The 21,621-nt window shown below is 55.2% G+C and overlaps 2 protein-coding genes across 2 annotated transcripts; one reads left to right on the top strand and one right to left on the bottom strand.

The window, feature by feature from the left end:
• Positions 1-1,266: 1,266 nt before the first annotated feature.
• On the top strand, positions 1,267-3,542 carry TUBB4B (tubulin beta 4B class IVb). The gene is made up of 4 exons (XM_062616076.1): positions 1,267-1,452; positions 1,556-1,664; positions 1,740-1,850; positions 2,338-3,542. Exons 1-4 carry the CDS (start codon positions 1,396-1,398, stop codon positions 3,396-3,398), a joined length of 1,338 nt encoding a protein of 445 aa, XP_062472060.1. The 5' UTR covers positions 1,267-1,395; the 3' UTR covers positions 3,399-3,542.
• Positions 3,463-20,100, bottom strand: CIMIP2A (ciliary microtubule inner protein 2A). The gene is made up of 7 exons (XM_062616086.1): positions 19,452-20,100; positions 13,250-13,443; positions 10,766-11,049; positions 8,995-9,115; positions 7,816-7,910; positions 5,789-5,906; positions 3,463-3,621 (listed from the first exon to the last, which is right to left on the bottom strand). Exons 1-7 carry the CDS (start codon positions 19,505-19,507, stop codon positions 3,533-3,535), a joined length of 957 nt encoding a protein of 318 aa, XP_062472070.1. The 5' UTR covers positions 19,508-20,100; the 3' UTR covers positions 3,463-3,532.
• Between the last annotated feature and the right edge of the window lie 1,521 nt (positions 20,101-21,621).

Raw genomic sequence — 21,621 nt, 5'->3', positions numbered from 1 at the left:
TGGACTCTGTTCTCCAAGCACAGACCATGGTGTGTGCACAAGCCTTAAAGTACCTCTGTCTGGTAGGAATGACAGAGTGCCAGCCCCATGTGTTCTGTGTAGAGAGAATCGAGGTCATCTGCTGCTCATGCCTCAGTCCACTCCCACATCAAGGCAACAGTCTGAGCCCAGCCAGGCTTGAAGAACTCAATTAGAGGCCACTTTCAAGTTTTAGGTGCATTATGGAACAAGAAGAGGTGCCAGGACTTGCAGACATCACTGTCATCCTAACGAGCATGTATAATCATAAATGGCTCTGCTAAAACAACCACCAAAGTACGCTCAGCAGAAGCTGCGACCAACACAGGAACTGCCCATGCAAGAGCGCGCTACCGAAGGTGGATGGTAGAAGGTGAACAGCGCGGCGAGGGTGGTGTTTATCCAGACTGGTATGCTCGGCTGGCGGGCTGCCATAGGAGCACCCGCTCAGGACTGAGGAGCCACCTCACGGGGCACGGCTGTGCTCAGCACCGGCCCGAGAGCGGGCTCCATGCCCGGCACTCCCCGCCTCACAGCGGCGCGGGCCGCCCGCCACAGCCCGCCGAGCGGCGCGGTTGCCATAACAACAGCCGCCGGCCCCCGCCGCCTCAGGCGGCTGCGCGCCAGAAAGTGCTAGAAAGGCGCTGCAGCCCGCGCATGCGCAAGCGGGTGCGCTCCCCCCCCCCTTCCGTCTCCGCCGCAGCGCTCCGGGGGTAACGGAGGGCGGCGGGGACCGGCGGGGATGGGTTGGGAGAGGGGAGCTCTCCCGGAGGAGCGGCGGTGGCGGGAGGCAGCGGCGTGCCCGTGACCCGCGGGGGAACGGCGGGTTGAGGTTTCCCTGGAAACCGCCCTCTCCCGCAGTGAGGAGGAGCTGCCGCCTACGCTGCGCAAAGTGCGCACCCGGCTTCGGGAATGGGCGGCTGCGCGAGCCACCGCCCAGCGCCCGCTGCGGAGTCATTGCGACGGTTACTAGGACACTTCGTGCTCAGCCAATCGGCTGGCGTTAGCTCATCCCGGGGGCCGGCAGCCAATCACGTTCGACATCAATCATTCAATTAAGCCAATCGGAAGCGTCTCTAGCGAGGAGGGCGGGCACTCGGGAGCCCCGGTTGCCTAACAGTAAAATCAACAGACAGCTGGGCGGAGCTAATAGGAGAGGGTGGTTTGAATGACAGTCTTTTTGGCCAATAAGATCTCCTCTTTCGCAGAGCCTCGTTATAAGTAGCCAATAGCCACTGCAACTGGCCGTCTGGGAGGGGAGAGGAAAGCTGCGCGCGCATTCCGCTGCTATATAAGGGTTGGCGGTTTACCTCACGGAGCCAGAGTCGGTTGAGAGCAGGGTGATTTTAGGTGGAAGTGCCCTGTGTCGCCGCCATCATGAGGGAGATCGTGCACCTGCAGGCCGGGCAGTGCGGGAACCAGATCGGAGCCAAGGTCCGGGCGGTGGGCAGAGGGCGGCGGCAGGAGGGGGGGGACACTGATGGGTGGCGCGGGGCGCGCCCGACCCGGCCGCTCCTGACGCGGTTTTCCCTGGCAGTTCTGGGAGGTGATCAGCGACGAGCATGGCATCGATCCAACCGGCACCTACCATGGAGACAGCGACCTGCAGCTGGAGCGCATTAACGTCTATTACAACGAGGCCACAGGTAGGGCCTGTCCCGCCTCCCCCTCTTCCCGATCTGCCCCCGGCGCCGCAGTCACGGCTTCTCCTCGTTTTGCAGGTGGCAAGTACGTGCCCCGCGCCGTGCTGGTGGACCTGGAGCCCGGCACCATGGACTCCGTGCGCTCCGGGCCCTTCGGCCAGATATTCAGGCCAGACAACTTCGTGTTCGGTGAGTGCGCCGGGAGCGGGGGAGGGACCTGTCGTGTAACCGGCTCGGGGTGGGGTGGGCAGGGCAGGGACGCTGCACTGCGGGCTTTGCCGCTGCACATGCTCCTGAGGCGAGCGCGGCCCCGGGGAGGGGGTTAATCCTGGCGCTGCGTGACGGGTGCGAAATACCGGCGAGCCTGCGGGCGGTGCGGGATGGCAGCTGCGGGGGAGCCGTCCGAGGAGGCGCAAGGGGTCGTTGCTCTTCCGAGTCTCGTTACCTCCTCCACATCAACAGGAGCAATCAAACGGCTGCTGTGTCATTAGTAATAAATGTTTTCTGTGTGTCCGCCGAGCCATTTCAGAGGTGCTTGTGTGAAACCACAGCTCAGTGCTGGCTAAAAGGAAGCTCTCTTGGGGGTGGGGTTCTGTGTAGCCTGATGCTCCCTTGCTTGCAAGCAATAAGCAGGAAGCAGTGACCGTAATCTAATACGAAAATGGCTCTCTTCCAGGTCAGAGCGGCGCAGGAAACAACTGGGCAAAGGGCCATTATACGGAAGGTGCTGAATTAGTTGATTCTGTGTTAGATGTTGTAAGGAAGGAGGCAGAAAGCTGTGATTGTCTCCAGGGCTTTCAGCTTACTCACTCCCTCGGTGGTGGTACGGGCTCAGGTATGGGTACCCTCCTCATCAGCAAAATCCGTGAAGAGTACCCAGACCGAATTATGAATACTTTCAGTGTTGTTCCATCCCCTAAAGTGTCAGATACTGTAGTAGAGCCCTACAATGCCACACTCTCGGTTCACCAGCTTGTGGAGAACACAGATGAAACATACTGTATTGATAACGAAGCTCTCTATGACATATGCTTCAGAACACTGAAGTTAACCACTCCAACCTACGGTGATCTGAACCATTTAGTGTCAGCCACCATGAGCGGTGTTACCACCTGCCTGCGGTTCCCAGGCCAGCTCAATGCTGACCTGCGGAAGCTGGCAGTCAACATGGTTCCCTTTCCCCGTTTGCACTTCTTCATGCCTGGCTTTGCCCCTCTCACCAGCCGTGGGAGCCAACAGTACCGGGCTCTGACAGTGCCAGAGCTGACACAGCAGATGTTCGACGCAAAGAACATGATGGCTGCTTGTGACCCGCGGCACGGCCGCTACCTGACCGTGGCTGCTGTGTTTAGAGGCCGTATGTCCATGAAAGAGGTGGATGAGCAAATGCTAAATGTTCAGAACAAAAATAGCAGCTATTTTGTGGAATGGATCCCTAATAACGTTAAAACGGCAGTCTGTGACATTCCACCTCGTGGCCTGAAAATGTCTGCCACCTTCATTGGGAACAGCACAGCCATCCAGGAGCTGTTCAAACGCATTTCTGAGCAGTTCACAGCCATGTTCCGCCGAAAGGCGTTCTTGCACTGGTACACAGGCGAGGGCATGGACGAGATGGAATTCACAGAGGCTGAGAGCAACATGAATGACCTGGTGTCTGAGTATCAGCAGTACCAGGATGCTACAGCTGAGGAGGAGGGGGAGTTTGAGGAGGAGGCTGAGGAAGAGGCTGAGTAACAGCTATGCAGATGAATACCTGTAAATTTTGTTTAAAGCTGTATGAACTCTCATCAAACCTCTGTCTGTGTTGTGTTCCTCTTTATGTCTCAAAAGTCACTTCAACTGCTGTACAGGCACCATTAAAGCATTTTTCACAGTGCACGAGCTCGTCTCTCTTTTTCCTTTTGGTAAGCTTTTCGGGTGCTGTTTCCGTAAGTCAGTGCGTACATGTTCTGGAGCTCTGGAAAAGAGAAGCAAAGGACTTGGGGTGAGCCCTGGCTGAGGCAGCCGGGCTTCTGCCTCTCAGCCTGGTGTGGGTGTCACTGGATGTGGTGAACTGGTGTTGCTTTACAATCCAAGTGTGCTGGTGGTGGGGATAACACCTCCTGAGAGGATGGAATTCAGCTTTGAGCTGCATCTAAATTTAGGTACCTGTGTGTGGACTCCTGTTACAGGCTCAGCAGGAGCTGAGCCGCTCTGTAGTAGATACAGGTTCTGTCTCCCTGACAACACCTTCCCAAGGCAGGCAGGGCTCCAGCAGATGAGCCAGGCTGATGGGCTCAGCAGTGCAAAGCGGGCAGGTAGCCACGACCTGTGCCAGCAGCGCTGTGGACGGCAGTGCCACACCACACTGCTGAGGAGGAGCTGAGCTCTTGTGTGCACAGCCATGTTTTCAAATCGTATATGGAGGGTTTAAACCTCCGAGTGTTACTGCAGGCTCTGCTGCTGAGGTGGGCTGAGCACCCGCTAGCACATCAGGGGGGTGTTTCATGGCACCCCTGTATTAACACCACATTCCTGTTGTGGTAGCCATGGTGTCAGCTAAAGTGACTGACCCGCTGCTGGGGAGCTGGGCAGGGGAGCAGGCTGCTTTCCTGGTGAAGAAACCCTGCTCACTGCTCTTAAATTCTGAATTGTTTTGTGCAGAGTTTGTGTGCCTTGAAAACAATTTCTCCTTCCAGTGCCTGAGCTACTTGGAGTCCAAATGGCACCAACTGGAAACTCTGCAAGAATGGGTGGCTGGCTCCAGACCTACCTGGGAGGGAGCTGCTGTAGGTGTAAAGGTGGCAGCAGATGATGAAAGCATGAAGACAAGACATGAGGGTGGGTGACCAAAGCCCTCCCCAAGCAGCCCTACGCAGAGGAAACAGCCCCTGGAACAGTCTGGGCTACACTGAGACACCCCAGAGCTGCCATGCAAAGGATGTGTGCTTCCCCACTCCTGGCTTTCATTTCTACCAAGTTTTCTGCTTCTAGCATTTTCCTCCTCTGCACTGCATTAAGTACAAGCTGTGAGGTTAGTTCTTTCTCCCTTGTCTCCCTGATTTCCCAGCCCACATTACTGAGCTCTGGGTAGGGAAGGGACAAGACAGTTGCTGATTTGTTGACATTTTAGCTTGATACCTTAATGCTTTCAGGTGCACGGGCAGAGCTTCCCCTTCACATGCACAAAAATCACTTCAGCCCTCTCTGTTTAGGCAACACCACTGAGGATCAGGTGACAGTGCAGGGTAGCCACTGCCTGTCTCTGTGGCTAATACCATTTCACTGCTATTATTCTGTGCATTCTCATCCCATTTGTATAATTTGTATCTTGCTTTTTATCAGACTTTAAGGACATGGAGCTGCTGGAGAGAGTCCAGAGGAGGCCATGGAGGTGCTGCGAGGGCTGGAGCAGCTCTGCTCTGGAGCCAGGCTGAGAGAGCTGGGCTGGGTCAGCCTGGAGAAGAGAAGGCTCCTGAAGGGCAGACCTGAGAGCAGCTCCAGTGCCTAAAGGGGCTGCAGGAAAGCTGGAGAGGGGCTTGGGACAAGGGGTGTAGGGACAGGCCAAGGGGAATGGCTTTAACCTGCCCGAGGGGAGACTGAGATGAGCTCTTAGGCAGAAGCTCTTCCCTGTGAGGGTGCTGAGGCGCTGGCACAGGGTGCCCAGAGAAGCTGTGGCTGCCCCATCCCTGGCAGTGTTCAAGGCCAGGTTGGACACAGGGGCTTGGAGCAAGCTGCTCTAGTGGAAGGTGTCCCTGGCCGTGGCAGGGGTTGGAGCTGGAGGAGCTTTAAGGTCCCTGCCAGCCCAAACCAGGCTCTATTCTACGAATCACTTTCCTGACGAAGACACTGTAACGCACCCGGGTGACGGGCAGGGTGTTACTGAGCCTCCGCTGCTTTAGCAGGGGTTTGGTGGCTGGAAACCAGAGGAACATTCTGCACAAGCCCAGGCTGACAGCCGGGCTGACAGGCCCTCCTGCAGGAAGGGGATGGCACCACTCCAGCACAGACCAGGAAATAACCTACTACCCACATGGAACAGGTGAGCAATCGTTCACTTCTCCAGCACTGCAGCTAATAACAGCGCTACTTAATGACAGCAATTAGTATCAGTGACTTTCCTTTCCCTCAGCTGATAACATTACCTGGTACAAAGCCCATGTAGGAAGGTATCAGTCCAGCACTGGTGTAAATTCTGTTGGTAGGCCAGTAATTCTGGGGATATCTCTTGCCAAAGCTGTAACATGGGTTTCTCAGCATAAACTGGGGGGGAGGAAAGAACACCAGGGTACAGTTAATTTTAAAACACACCGTTTTTACCAAGTCATCTGCTTTGACTCTGCATTCAATATTGAAGCCATGTAAAGCAATTCTCCTTCCAGTTCAGTTTTCTTCTAATTAGGAGCTACACTGCATTCACCTCCGCCTCTGGGCATCACCTGCAAGTCCCAAACACCTTGTGCTCCTGTATCTGATGTACTGGGAGCCAGCAATGTCTGCTGGGCTTGGGTACAAGCCTCATCTGCTCCTGTGCTGTGACTCTGCACATCTGGGGCTTGGTTTGACCCCTTCAGCTGGGTTTGTTTCTCCATGAGTCCCACTGGTGGCGATCAGCCGGCAGTTCCCTGGCTGGGAGGGACAGGAAGGCTTAGGGAGAGTGTAAATCACCCCCTGCAACTGTCTGCCCCCACCAAGGCCAGCCCCAGACGAGGGACTGGAGGGTGGATGTTGCTGCTCTCAGTATTCAGATGTCACTTAAAGCTGTGCTGCCCACACTGGTGGAGAAGGGATGGGGCTGATGGAGCTGAGCAGCCCGTGGGGCTGCTGACCCATCCTGTGGTGGTGATGGAGCGGCTGCTGCATCCCTCAAGCGCTGCACTGAAGCGTGAGGGCTGCACTATTTTGCCTGATGCAGGCAGTAAGCAGTGATCCATAGCACATCCCAGTATGTAACCTAGGGCAACAGAGATTTAGGGCAGCAGATTAATGGCTTGAAGCCATCTTAGATAGAAATGTGGTGTGATTTGGTTGGGGTTTTTTTCAGTGTACTCTTATTCCTTCAGTGCCTGATGTGCCACAGCTGAGCTCTGGAAGGCTGGATTCTGCTGAATCCTGCAACAGAAACACCTCCCTCGCTGATTTACTACAAGCAGAATGCTACTTAAGGAATCAGGGGCAGAAAGGCTTTGCAAACAGCACATTCAGTTCTGATAATGCCACAGTTTGGGGTTGTTTTTCCTTGCTGCTTCATCTCAATTCCTATTAATGGCAGAAGCATAAGGAAGCCAGCACAGGAAAACACATTTCAGCCTGAGAAGCAAGAGGCTGCCATGAGCAGCCAGACCTGCTGCTCTCCCTGCTGAGTCATTTCTTCCCAGCTGAGTTTTTCTGAGCTGGGGAGCCTCAATCTTGGACTTTTTTCCTACATCAGACCCGTACACTCTGGGATGAAGGCGCTGCAGCCAATCCCAGTGACCAGAAAGGATTGGGAATGTTTTAACCTGTGTCACTGAGCTGACCAGCCCTCACCAGTGCTGGACCAGGGATGCTGCTGCATCTCACTGCATCCTGGTAGCAGGAGGAAATGCATCGCTTGGAATGCAAACTGTTAACTACTGGGGGGAGGGATCTCATTTTCCCATGTAGGAGGGAACTATATGGGGGATCTGACAGCAAGGGGACAAACAGCATTTCAGGAGGGATATTTCTGCATCCTTCCCAAAAGGAGATCTAAATCCCTTTAAGACAAATCCTGTTAGGAAAGGAAAAAGCTTTACAACCAGTTAAAAGAGAGGAATATCCACCCAAGCAGGCCAGGAAGGCATCCGGCACTGCCAGCCCAATAGAGAAGGTGGATTGCACAAGGGAAGCACAGATTGTTGCATCCTGTGTTTCTGCACTCAGAGCCACATATTTAGCAGCCACCCTTGACCCAGCCCTCTCTAGATTTGCTTAATCCTTTTATGAACTCATTTCTTCTCCCTCAATGTCCCAAGGAAACAAGTTACAGGCTTTAATTGCTCATGATTTTTTCACCATGTTACCTAATAGCATTTTACTCTGCTTGTAACTTATACCCCAGTCCTAACCCTACTGCTGCAAGTGAAACCACTTCTGGTGTTGCAGCTGACTCAGTTACACAGCTGGAATGAGATTTGGGCCTGTAATGTACCTGGTGTTGGTCAAATTCCTTCATTGCTTCCTTCACACTCCGGATGTAGTTCACACCATGAAACCAGGAGAGGCGGGGGATGAATCCAGCGTACCCTGGGGATGAAGACAAGAGAGAACATTGTCTGCTTGTGAATATACATATCCTACAGAGATCAACCAGCCCAGAAGTGGAACAGGCTGGGATAAATACAAAACCTCAGCAGAGCACAGGAAGGAAAAATGCACCCATTTAAAGTGTAAAATTAACTCTTACCCATGAAGTATCTGTTCTGAAAGAGTCTTTTTTACAATGCCCAAGGAAAACTCAATGGATTGAGCTGATCTGGGTTGATCTCCATGAGGTATGGGAGAAACATTTCATTTTCTTATGGCCTTTCCTGTGCACCAACAGCTCTGTCATGTTCTCTCCCAGTTTAATACACATTCAGGAGCTAACAACAAGGCGTCCAACCTTTCTTCCTCACTTGCCCGGCCCATCCAACAGATTTCCACCAAGTAGGAGACAGAAACTATACAAAGTCTAAACCTACATAAAACATAGCGAGGTACATCTAAAACACAGGCAGAACTCCCTCTTCCCAAAGGAATGCTTTGAAGAGAGAGAAAATTGTCTTCTGCATCCTGAAGCATCAATGCTCTTTCATTTTGACTGCAGTACTCTGATACAGAGCTCCTCTTTGCTGTGGTCCACTGCAGAGTGAAGATCCCCCCACCCCATGCATCGCCCTCTGCAATGCTCAGGCTCTTCCAGAGCAAGTGGTGGAGCTACAGAACAGACTTCCTTGTCCACCAGCTTTATGGAGTCCTGGCGGTGGGATGCATCACTGCTTGTTGGCTTCATGATTGCGGAAGGGCTCTTGTTGCTGAGAGAGAAGGAACCACCTCAAGGGCAGCAGGAGGTGGTGCAGAGCCCATGGCCCAGCTCTGCATTTCTGGAGCATTTTCTAGCCTGGCCCTGGGGCTGTGGGGGCCTCGGGTGGCTCCTGCGTCCAATCCATGATGAGCTCTCCTGCCCATGAAGAGCATCCCAGAGGAGCACCCTTGCATGGAGAGAAGCAGTGGCATTTTCCATCCCAAAGTGCTAACTGAACCAGAATGACCAGCCAGGATCCCCGAGGTTTCCCATGGGGAAGGATGGTGATGCGGCTCTTTCCGAGGGGGACTCCCTCCCTTTTACCTGTGATGACTTTCTGCTGGATCACCTTTGGTAGATCCGTTTCTGGCAACCAAATCTCCTCCTCCTCGGCCCCGCTGGTTCTCCCGGGCCCCTGGGTCAGCGGTGGCAATGTCACCTGCCCCTGCGTTACAGGTTCAGAGCAAGAGCAGTAAAAGCTGCTTCTTCCTACAGCCCCATTGCTTAAATCAGCAACAGAACCTGTGAATGGCAGCTGCCATTTCCTGTTCTTCATGGAACCATAGAATAGTTGGGGTTGGAAAGAACCTTAAGATCACCCAGTTCCAACCCCCCTGCCATGGGCAGGGACACCTCACACTAAACCATGGCACCCAAGGCTCTGTCCAACCTGGCCTTGAACACTGCCAGGGATGGAGCATTCACAACCTCCCTGGGCAACCCATTCCAGTGCCTCACCACCCTCACAGTAAAGAACTTCCTCCTTATATCCAATCTAAACTTCCCCTGATTAAGTTTTAACCCGTCACCCCTTGTCCTATCACTACAGTCCCTAATGAAGAGTCCCTCCCCAGCATCCCTATAGCCCCCCTTCAGATACTGGAAGGCTGCTATGAGGTCTCCATGCAGCTTCTCTTCTCCAGGCTGAACAGCCCCAACTTTCTCAGCCTGGCTCCATACAGGAGGTGCTCCAGCTTTTTCTTCCCAGCTTTTCACTAGGAGCTACCCAAAGGCTTCTGGTGAAGTCCCATTGCACGTGCCCGCTGCACACAGAGGCTCTGCCCAGGGAGAGCAAGGGGAGCTTTGGGCACTGAGCTCCTCTCTAAACCTGCTTCTCAGAACAAGGAGCAGGAATGCCCTTTCCTGGGATCTCTGCCCCAGCCAGCTCTTGATGTGATCGGTTCATGGGATCCCTGCTCTCTGCCCTCAGGGAGCGCGCAGAGCCCCGGCTGGCTGCAGCGGGATGGAAGAAATGAGGGGCTCAGACACGTTGGTCCCAAGTGCTCCTGGCTCTGCGGTGTGAAACAGCACCAGCTCCAGAGGCAAAGCCAGTGCTTGTGCTTAAACAAGGGGCAGCTGTGGTGAGAAACTCAGGTGGGAGCAGGGAGGGGATCAGAAACCCAGTGTGTAGCCAAAGGGGACAGGAGGAAGAGGGTGCCAGGGCTGCCTGTTCACCCAAAGGAAACAGGCCTGGCACAGTGCAAGGTCTGATGATCGCTGGGATTTGAAGCTAATACTTCAGCAGGTAAGAAGTTCAGATTTTTTAATTAAGAAGAGCAATTACTGAGTACTGCAATTTCCTGGGTATGGAAGGGATTTGCTACTGCTGGAAATGTTTCTGCATTTCATATTTCTCTGCATGACACTCTAAGCTCTCTGCCCTTGTCATCCACACCCACGTCACAGAATCCCAGCCTGGTTTGGGTTGGAAGGGACCTTAAAGCTCCTCCAGCTCCAACCCCTGCCACGGGCAGGGACACCTTCACTAGAGCAGCTTGCTCCAAGCCCCTGTGTCCAACCTGGCCTTGAACACTGCCAGGGATGGGGCAGCCACAGCTTCTCTGGGCACCCTGTGCCAGCGCCTCAGCACCCTCCCAGGGAAGAGCTTCTGCCTAAGATCCAACCTGAATCTCCCCCATTTAAGTTTAAAGCTGTTCCCCCTTGTCCTTTCACTACAGCCCTGATGATGAGCGCATCAGGGCCCCTTTTCACTGCCCTGTTCCAAGGAGATCCCTTCCATGCTCACCAGTCCCAATCCCCATCCCTCCCCAGCAGCATCCTCTACCCCGTGCCTGTTCCACCCCAGAACACTTACTGGTGCGCTTCCTGCCCAGGCACCGCCGCGCTGGCCGGGTCTGCCCCTTCTCGTCAGCCACTGTCTCCCTTCGGACGCAGGACAGTGTGGAACACTGCGGGGGGAGTCCCGAACCACTTGTGTCCTCGGGACATACTCGCTGGAGGGGTCCCGGGGCTCAGGGTCCGTCTGCACCATGGTCAGCTCTTCCTCGGACAGCTCCGGCTGCAGCGGGGGCAGCCCGGCCTGAAGGAGTGGGTCAGGGAAGGTCGCTGCAGCCCCAGGTCTCTCATAGGGGAAGCACCCTGTGGAATGACAGCGAGGAAAGGGAAAGGAGTGGCTGAACGGGGGATTCCCATCACCCTGGACCTCAGCCCCGTGTGGTGAAGGAAAGGAGCCTGGAGCTCAGCAGCATCCCACAGGCTGTGATTGCATCCTGTGGGTGCCATCGGCCCGCCCAGGTAACCATCCTGCACAGGAAAATGCACAAAGAGAAGCTCAATAGCTTGGAATTTAATCTAAATGGCACCTAAGCTCTACGATACCATCAGCTGAGCTATACAGGGCAAAGTAAACCCCAGCGTGTCCCTTTGCTCCCTGTGGCCGTGTCAGCGCACCCCAAACACAGACCCACGGGTCCAGCACCGCCTCGAGCTCTCCGATCCCATCACGGACAATACCCGGAGGACCCCAGGCGAGGCTGCACTGAAGGGTTCAAGGAACCTCCCTGACAGCAGGAGCTGGGGATGAAGTCACCAGCAGCAGCCAGCGCTTCCCAGCTCCAACGCTGGCAGACGAAGTAGGGGTTGGTGAGGAGAGCGTGGAATGGGGAGAGGATAATGAGGGAGGGCAAGCGGGCTGACTGGTTAGTTGGGTCCATCCAAACTGCAGCTTAATCCGAGGACATGCAAATATAAATGTCCAGGAATGAAGCCCATAAACACCAGCTGTGGTGGAGACCCGGCTCCCGGGAAACAGGGCTGGGATGGGCAGAAAGGCTGGACGCTTCCAAGCTGCACAGCACAAATCCCCAGCAGGAAATGGGAAAGCATCGCCTTGGCGTGGCCATCCCCAGGGAAATGGAGACCCAGATCCTGCTGGGAATGTTGCCCTCAGCCTGGAGAGGCCTCGCTCCCACCAGGCAGGGTGTCCGCACGGTGTGGTACAGGGCACACGTGTCTCCACGGGATGGATCATGGGAGAGGTGCTGCTGCTGCAGCCTATTTTGGGTCTGCTCCACAGGGACCAGGCACTTTGGCTGAAAGAGCTGGGACTTGGCAGGAAATTCCTGCAGATTCCCAGCGTTGGGAATCTAGAGGAGAGTATCTCAGTGTCTGATGGAGGAGATGGGGCCTGCGAGCAGGGAAAGAGGGACAGTGGGAAAGGGCACACAAGCCCATCCACTGATCTGAGGTGGGAGCATTGGGATGCAAAGTGAATCACAAGCTGTGAGTAGGAGCTCTGAGGAGAACAAGCCCTGCACCAGTGGGGTCAGCTGGGAAAGGGCTGGGAGCAGCAGAGCTGGGTGTTCCCAGAGGATGGATCTGAGCCCTTGGAGTTGTGCTGGACCCACCAGGGAAGTTCATTGTCCTCACAGCCTGGGTTTGTGCTGCAGAGCTGCTCACACAGGGATGCTCCAGTCACTGCTGAGCGCTGCTCACACAGGGATGCTCCAGTCACTGCTGAGCGCTGCTCACACAGGGATGCTCCAGTCACTGCTGAGCAGCACTCACACAGGGATGCTCCAGTCGCTGCTGATGAGCAGCACTCACACAGAGCCAGGACCTTTTCTGCTCTTCCTGCAAGCAGGGGGCCACAAGGAATTGGGGTAACGCAGCCAGGCAGTGACCCCGACTGACCCAAGGGGTATCCTGGACCATGGAACACCATGCTCAGCAATGAAACTGGGGGAGCATTGGAGTGGGGCTGCTGCTTGGGGGGTGGCTGGGCATCACACAGTGATGGTGAGCAATGGTTTCCAATGGCATCACTTGTCTTGCCTGGGGTTTGTTTCTGTCTTTCTGGTATTTTCCTTTTCATTACAATTTATTGCCATTTTTCTATTCCAACTATTAAACAATTATTATATTACAAATAAACATTAGATTTTTATCTCAATCCATGAATTTCCTCCCTTTTATCCTGATTCTCCCCTATCCTGCAGCAGTGGGGTGAGTGAGCAAGTAGCTGCTGGGGCTTAGCTGCCGGCTGGGGTTAAACCACCACAGGAACATGGAAGGATTTCATTACACAGCAGACCACCACCTACCTTCATCTAACAGCAGGTAACCCAGGAACTTAAATCCCCCTCCCCACTCCACCAAATGCCAGGGTGAGGAGCCCCACGCTCAGCTCCACTTCGCACCGATGCTGCTACCCCGGAGCTGTGATGGATAGCTGGAGGGATGCTGCATGGATAACAGCCGGGGTCCCGCCAGGAGCCTGCCAAGGACCCGTGCGCATCGGAGCAGGGCCCATGCAGCGAAGGGCCCGGGCTGTGCTCACCTGGGTGCCCGGGGGGGTGGTCCTGGCCTCCATGCTTGGCCCCGCTAAAGTCCTCCATGAACTCCGGCTTCTGCAGCGGTGCCAGCAGAGCGCGGGGGCTGCGGGCAGCGGTGGGGTCGGTCAGCAGCCGGTGCGTGGCCCTGCCAAAGGTCTCTCCGAACTGGAACCGGTACTGAGGGACGAAGCCCTCGTAGCTGAGGAGGAAGCAAAGAGTGGTCACTGCGGTGGTGCTGGGACCTGCCCCTCGGCTCGGTTTCTGTTTAGAGCTGGGGGGCACCGGGAAGGCTGCAGCCGGGAGCACGCAGGGGCTGGAGCGGGTGAGCCCAGGGAGGTGATTGCACAGGGATGTCCTGTGCAGGAAGGAGCAGCACGGGGGGAGCACGGAGCAGCTGTGTGTGGTTCTGCAGGAAGCCAGGCAGGTGAGTGTGTGTGTGCACGTGTGTGTGTGTTAGCACGTGTGTGTGTTAGCACGTGTGTGTGTGTGTTAGCACATGTGTGTGTTAGCACGTGTGTGTGTTAGCACGTGTGTGTGTGTGTTTGCACGTGTGAGTGTGTGTTAGCACGTGTGTGTGTGTGTTAGCACGTGTGTGTGTTAGCACGTGTGTGTGTGTTAGCACGTGTGTGTGTGTGCACGTGTGTGTGTGTTAGCACGTGTGTGTGTGTTAGCACGTGTGAGTGTGTGTTAGCACGTGTGTGTGTTAGCACGTGTGTGTGTGTGTTAGCACGTGTGTGTGTTAGCACGTGTGAGTGTGTGTTAGCACGTGTGTGTGTGCACGTGTGTGTGTTAGCACGTGTGTGTGTGTGTTAGCACGTGTGAGTGTGTGTTAGCACGTGTGAGTGTGTGTTAGCACGTGTGAGTGTGTTAGCACGTGTGTGTGTGTTAGCACGTGTGAGTGTGTGTTAGCACGTGTGTGTGTGTTAGGACGTGTGTGTGTGTGCACGTGTGTGTGTGTTAGGACGTGTGTGTGTGTGCACGTGTGTGTGTGTGTTAGGACGTGTGTGTGTGTGCACGTGTGTGTGTGTTAGCACGTGTGTGTGTGTTAGCACGTGTGAGTGTGTGTTAGCACGTGTGTGTGTGTTAGCACGTGTGTGTGTGTTAGCACGTGTGTGTGTGTTAGCACGTGTGAGTGTGTGTTAGCACGTGTGTGTGTGTTTGCACGTGTGTGTGTGTGCACGTGTGTGTGTGTTAGCACGTGTGTGTGTGTTAGCATGTGTGAGTGTGTGCACGTGTGTGTGTGTTTGCACGTGTGTGTGTGTTAGCACGTGTGAGTGTGTGTTAGCACGTGTGTGTGTTAGCACGTGTGTGTGTGTGTTAGCACGTGTGTGTGTGTGCACGTGTGTGTGTGTTAGCACGTGTGTGTGTGTTAGCACGTGTGAGTGTGTGTTAGCACGTGTGAGTGTTAGCACGTGTGTGTGTGTGTTAGCACGTGTGTGTGTGTTAGGACATGTGTGTGTGTGCACGTGTGTGTGTGTTAGCACGTGTGTGTGTGTTAGCACGTGTGTGTGTGTTAGCACGTGTGTGTGTTTGCACGTGTGTGTGTGTTAGCACGTGTGTGTGTGTGCACGTGTGTTTGTGTTAGCACGTGTGTGTGTGTTAGGACGTGTGTGTGTTAGGACGTGTATGTTAGGACGTGTGTGTGTGTGTGCACGTGTGTGTTTGCACGTGTGTGTGTGTTAGGACGTGTGTGTGTTAGGACGTGTGTGTGTTAGCACGTGTGTGTGTGTTAGGACGTGTGTGTGTTAGGACGTGTGTGTGTTAGGACGTGTGTGTGTTAGCACGTGTGTGTTAGGACGTGTGTGTGTGTTTGCACGTGTGTGTGTGTTTGCACGTGTGTGTTAGCACGTGTGAGTGTGTGTTAGCACGTGTGTGTGTGTTAGCACGTGTGTGTGTTAGCACGTGTGAGTGTGTGTTAGCACGTGTGAGTGTGTTAGCACGTGTGTGTGTGTTAGCACGTGTGTGTGTTAGCACGTGTGTGTGTGTTAGCACGTGTGAGTGTGTGTTAGCACGTGTGTGTGTGTTAGCACGTGTGTGTTAGGACGTGTGTGTGTGTTTGCACGTGTGTGTGTGTTAGCACGTGTGTGTGTTAGCACGTGTGTGTGTGTTTGCACGTGTGTGTGTTAGCACGTGTGTGTGTGTGTTAGCACGTGTGAGTGTGTGTTAGCACGTGTGAGTGTGTGTTAGCACGTGTGTGTGTGTTTGCACGTGTGTGTGTTAGCACGTGTGTGTGTTAGCACGTGTGAGTGTGTGTTAGCACGTGTGTGTGTGTTAGCACGTGTGTGTGTGTTAGCACGTGTGAGTGTGTGTTAGCACGTGTGAGTGTGTTAGCACGTGTGTGTGTGTTAGCACGTGTGTGTGTTAGCACGTGTGTGTGTGTTAGCACGTGTGAGTGTGTGTTAGCACGTGTGTGTGTGTTTGCACGTGTGTGTGTTAGCACGTGTGTGTGTTAGCACGTGTGAGTGTGTGTTAGCACGTGTGTGTGTGTTTGCACGTGTGTGTGTGTTTGCACGTGTGTGTGTGTTTGCACGTGTGTGTGTGTTAGCACGTGTGAGTGTGTGTTTGCACGTGTGTGTGTGTTTGCACGTGTGTGTGTGTTTGCACGTGTGTGTGTTAGCACGTGTGTGTGTGTGTTAGCACGTGTGAGTGTGCATTTGCACGTGTGAGTGTGCATTTGCACGTGTGTGTCAGCATGCAAACTGGCTGATGGATTTCCAGGCACTGTAGGCACAGGCTCAGTGCTTCGGTTCATGGGGGAATACAGAGAGCGGCCAAAGCAGCGTCTGTGGAGAGGAAAACTTTATAGAACCCCAGCCTGGTTTGGGCTGAAGGGACCTTAAAGCTCCTCCAGCTCCAACCCCTGCCACGGGCAGGGACCCCTTCCACTAGAGCAGCTTGCTCCAAGCCCCTGTGTCCAACCTGGCCTTGACGTGTGCTGCAGTCACTGGGACAGCCCCCAGTTAAAATCCCATTCCCAGTTAGAGGCGGCTCTGTTTCAGATGCTCCTCTCCCTCTCTCTGCTACTGGGAATTCCCAGGGTCCCTGGTTCAATACCGAAACTCCAACCAAACTCCTGCAGGATGCGCTGCTCCTCTGGCCCCCGGTGCCTGGCACGGGCAGTTGGGTGGCTCAGGGCACCGGAGCCCCAGGTCCATCAGCACCCATCGTGAGCTCCAGCTGTTCTCGGTACCACAGCTCCTCACAGTGATGTTATTCCACCTCTGAAGCAGCAAGGCAGAGCTGGCGGTTGCAATGTACAGACACAAACACTGAAGGAGCCCACTGCCTACCCAGGAATAAAGCCAGATGATGCATGAGGATCATAAGATGATGAGCAAGTACTTTCCCTTCCAAATGCTTTCCCCAAGAGCAAGCAGAGCCACGCATTTCCACTCGGCCAGCGGTCCTGCTTTGCATGCAGGATGGCAGCAGCACCTCCGTGCCTCATCCCCATTGATTTCCAATGGGTCTTGCAACATGGGAAAGCTACACCGGGACCATAAAGCTGAGCGAGGGCACAAATGGCTCAGCCCAGGTAATGACAGGGTGGGGGGAGAGCTGCGAGAGGATTCAACTCATGGCAGTTAAAAGCAAGGCAACAGGAGGAGCTCGGCTGAGTCAGGCCGGGCTGTGGGGAAGGGATGTGCCATGGAGTGAATGGCAAGGGCTGGGCTCAAAGCCCTGGTCCCAGTGGGGCTGTTTGGGCTCCTCCTGCCTTGTGTTTGCCTGAAGAACCCAGAGGGGTCCCCCTGTCCCTGCAGTCGCTGCTCCCACCCCTCACTGGCCTCCCCAGGGCCTCCCACCTGCCCCTCGCTCAGCCCCGGCTCTGCCATCGCTGCTCCCACCCAGCAGCACCAAAACCTGCCCCTGGGCCCTGCCGGGAAGGGCCTTGGCTCTGGACCCCGCACCCTGCGCAGCTCCGTGGAGCTGTCCATGGCTTTACCCCTTCTGTGCCCCGCGTCCTTCCCAAACCAGCCCAGCTCCTTGGCTTTGCCTTCCAGCGCTGCTCTGGTGTTTCCAAAGCCCCATCTGTGACCATTGCCCAGCACAAGCGGCAGCGGCCGATGCCGATGTCCTTGTGTTCACGGCACGGCCCAAGGGACAAGCGGTGAGATGCTGCGATGCAGCAGCATCCTCATCCTCCTCCTGCAGCGCCCAGCGGGGTGCAGGGTCCGCTGGCTCTGGTGGTGCCCCTCAGGCAGCTCCTCCCTGTGCTCAGCACCCAAAGCAGATGCAAAGCAGCACCCGCGGGGGGGTGACACCACAAGCCCACACAGCCCTGCGAAATGCAGGAGCAGAAATGGGTTCCCCTTCCTCCTCCTCCTCCTCGCTTCAGCCCCAGCTCCTGTGTCTGCATCAGGGGCTGAAGCAGGGGTGAGCAGGGGGAAGGTCTGAGGCTTTTGGAGGTGCAAACGCAGCCCCAGCTCCCTCCTTGCTGCTCCTCATCCCTGCCAGCGTGGCTCTGCCAGGGTGGCAGCATGCAGCACAGCCATGCAGCACGGCCATGCAGCACAACCCGTGCTCAGCGCACCCAGCCCCGGAGCTTGAGGAAGCCTGGGAGATGCGGAGATCAGCCATGGAGGAATCCTGCAGGGTGCTGCGATGGGAAGGACCAATCTGAGCACCAGGAGCGGTGCTAAGGAAGGAAGGGAACAGGTTCCACACCGCCTGCAGCTCGGGGTCTGCCTGCGCTGCATCTGCAGCCGTGGGGGACAAACCTGGTCGGTCGCAGCCCCTCTGCCCCGGACATCGTCCTGACCCCTTTGGAGCCAGCCTCAGGCTGGGCTAATCCCAGTGGTCTGGTACCAACAGACGCTTGTGCGCTGGGGCTGCCTATGGGGAGCCTCTGGCTCTGCCGTCCCATGGGCTATGAGCCCTCAGCCACCGCAGTGGTGTCCACGTGCCGTGAACACATCTCCCAGCACAGGCACCAGGAGACCGCACGCACCATTTCCCTGTCCCCACAAAGCCAATGCCCTGACTCCTGCCATTTGTGTCTTACCTCTTAACCACCAGTCCATCATAGAATCATAGAACAGTTTGGGTTGGAAAGGACCTTAAGATCATCCAGTTCCAACCCCCCTGCCATGGGCAGGGACACCTCACACTAAACCAGGGCACCCAAGGCTCTGTCCAACCTGGCCTTGAACACTGCCAGGGATGGAGCATTCACAGCTTCCTTGGGCAACCCATTCCAGTGCCTCACCACCCTAACAGGAAAGAATTTCCTCCTTATATCCAATCTAAACTTCCCCTGTTTAAGTTTTAACCCGTTACCCCTTGTCCTGTCACTACAGTCCCTAATGAAGAGTCCCTCCCCAGCATCCCTATAGGCCCCCTTCAGACACTGGAAGGCTGCTCTGAGGTCTCCACACAGCTTCCCTTCTCCAGGCTGAACAGCCCCAACTTTCTCAGACTGTCTTCATACAGGAGGTGCTCCAGCCCCTGATCATCCTCGTGGCCTCCTCTGGACTTGTTCCAACAGTTCCATGTCCTTTTTGTGTTGAGGACACCAGAACTGCACACAATGCTCCAGGTGAGGTCTCACAAGAGCAGAGCAGAGGGGCAGGATCACCTCCTTCGACCTGCTGGTCATGCTCCTTTGGATGCAGCCCAGGATACGGTTGGTTTCTGGGCTGCGAGCACACACTGAAGCCGGCTCATGTTCATTTTCTCATCGACCAGCAGCCCTTACCATCACAGTCTGGGCTGCTTCTTTCCAAGAACATCACAAGCAGCTTTGGAAAACCCCCTAACCATGTATGAACCAGCCCACAGCATCCACAGCCCCCGACTCTTCAAAGGCCTTGATCCAGCAGCAGGGCTGTGCTCTGACCAGCCTGACAAGAGGGCGCGATGCCTCTGCAAGCTATCTATCCAATGGAGGCCTTCAAACATCCTTGATGCAGGAGTTATGGCAGTTTGGAGCCAACCCCTGCACAGCTGCCTTGGTGCCATTTGCTGCTTAAAACAAGTTAAGAAAGGGGGAAGGGGGAAAGAACACTGTTGGCCTTACCCTCAATGCACTACGGCAATACCTTTCACTGTACCCTTCTATAAAGTGGTGCTCCTCATGCTGGAGCCCTGCCTCCTTTGGAGCAGGAGTTTTTAATGGTGTCTTTTAAAACCAAACAACTTACCACAGCTCAGAACTACTGATCCCAATGGGAGCTGTTTGCCTCGAACAGGCATTTTGGCTGAACTTACCCAGGGATATGGTAGGGATGGGAAGGGAAGATGCTCTTTTCCTTGGAGGCTGCCATGGCAATGCAGCAGCTCTGGCTGGTGGGAGGAAGGAGATGCAGCACGATGCAGTCGCCTGGGAAACCTCTGTGATGCACCAGGAGCTGTGTTGTGTCGCTCCCAGCTCCTCAGGTTTGCCTGGACACGTCCTTTGTTTCCCCCCATCTGGAAGCCCTGGATGAGCAGGGAGATGTCACAGCACTTGTCAGCCCCCCCCCCCAAGGCTGGTACCCCTGGGACAGCTGTGCCAGATGTTCCCCACCAGCAGCCCCAGCACAGCTCTGGAGAGCCCCAGTCACTAGTGCAGCAGAGGCTCAGGGATTCCCCGTGCTATAGGGGAAGGCTCAGCCCTCCTCTCCCTCAGTGCCTCCTGGTCTGGCTGCGTGAGGATGCAGCCCTTTGCTTCACACACACAAGGGTTGCTGCCATTCCCAACACCACACAGGTGACTGTGTCCTGTGTGTGGTGGGGTTCACCCCCTCCAGCTGAAGGCAGGCACAGGACATGGGGCCTCCTGCACTGAGCAGCCGCCATGGCCAGCACATCACGGCCCACAGAGCCCTGAGCACCAGCATCCTTTCACCAACTCCAGTAGCAGCAGTGAGGCTGCTTCACTGCCCAGGTCCCTCTATGGGCCTGGGGAGCTCAGCCACAGCGCTGGCAGAACCATTCTGTTTCAAAGCAGTAACCAGAAACCAGAGCTCTCATGTGGTCAGGTCCCTGCTCCTCCACCCGAAAGCTTCTCTGAGGAGGTAAAATTGCTGCTTTGACTCCTGCCCTTGGTGCCTAGCGATGGATCTGGACTTTCCAGCCTTTATAAATGTGCTGAGTTTGCCCAGCTCCTGAGCACCACCACGGGACAGCCCCCTCCAGCAGCCCCAGGTCTGCAGTGGATGGTCTGTGAGGGGGTCATGGCTCTTCCCAGAGGTGAGCAGTGAAAGACAGAGGAGATGACAGGTACAAGATGCACCGAGGGGCAGGCCCAGAGGACACAAGGAGGAAGCTCTCCTCCATGGGAGCAGCGCAGCCCTGGGGCAGAGGTGGCATCTCCATCCTCAGAGATCTTCAAAGCCCAGAAGAGCAGCCCAATGGAGCTTTGTGGTCAGCTCAGCTTTTGGTGGGCAATTCAATAAGGGACCTACAGAGGTTCCTCCCAGCCCAGGTCTTCTGATTTTAACATGAAGAAACTGCTTACTGAAATGCAGCACTGTGTTAATGACACCAAACAGTGATCCCAGGCTGGTCCAAGCCCCACTGGCCCAAGGGGGTTCAGGTCAGCATCATCCCAGCACTTCCAGAAGCTCCCTTCAATGCTCACTCCTTTAAATGACCAATGGCTGCTCCTTCAAACCTGGGGGCCCATACTTACCAAAGAGCTATGGAACAATCAGAGCAAGGTATCTGTGCTCAGTGCAGGCACCTGGGTAAAAGAAAAAAGCAGAAATCACTTTTGTCAAGGTTATCATCAGAATTTATTGATACGAGAGAACCTTTGTATGTCCACATGTCAAGAGAGGAACAGCACATCCCGATGGAACAAGTACAGAGCCCATCCAGGTGACTTTACAGTGCTCTGGCACCTCTGAGTACAGGAGATCACACACACGGCCGGGTGTTGCTGGGTACATTGTCTGGGACAGGACAGAAACACTGCAGATACACGTTCAGTGTGTGGTTTGCCAGCACCCACCCAGTGCCCCACAGGCTGCAGCAGGGACCACAATGGCTTTGACTCCCATCACCCAGCTCCAAGCAGACCCTGCACAGGTAACAGCAGCTCCTCACAGCCCCTGCAGTCAAAGAGGGGAAAACACCTATTTGGGGGTGAGATCCACCTTGGAGGTGGGGTGACTTGGACCCTTTGCTCAGAGGACCAGCTCACAGGGAGGTGCTGGGGAACCCCACACTGGGTCTGCAATGGGACAACCTGGGTCCTACCACGTGAGCCACAACTGTGAATCTTCAGGATGGAGTTTGCCCTGCCCAGGGAGCACCACAGCCACACTCCAGGCTGGCACCTGCCAATGCAGCAGCAGGTTACTGCCTTCAGCATAACATTTATCCTCAGATGCTGAGTGTTTGGACATCCCCCTGTCAGCAGTGCCCTCTCGCAGAGCTCTCTGCACAGCCATTC

This window comes from Pezoporus occidentalis, unplaced genomic scaffold (assembly GCF_034315485.1).
Source record: "Pezoporus occidentalis ecotype Australia unplaced genomic scaffold, CSIRO_AGI_Poc_V1 ctg187, whole genome shotgun sequence".
NCBI lineage: Eukaryota > Metazoa > Chordata > Aves > Psittaciformes > Psittacidae > Pezoporus > Pezoporus occidentalis.
This window is presented reverse-complemented; position numbering and strand designations above follow the sequence as displayed.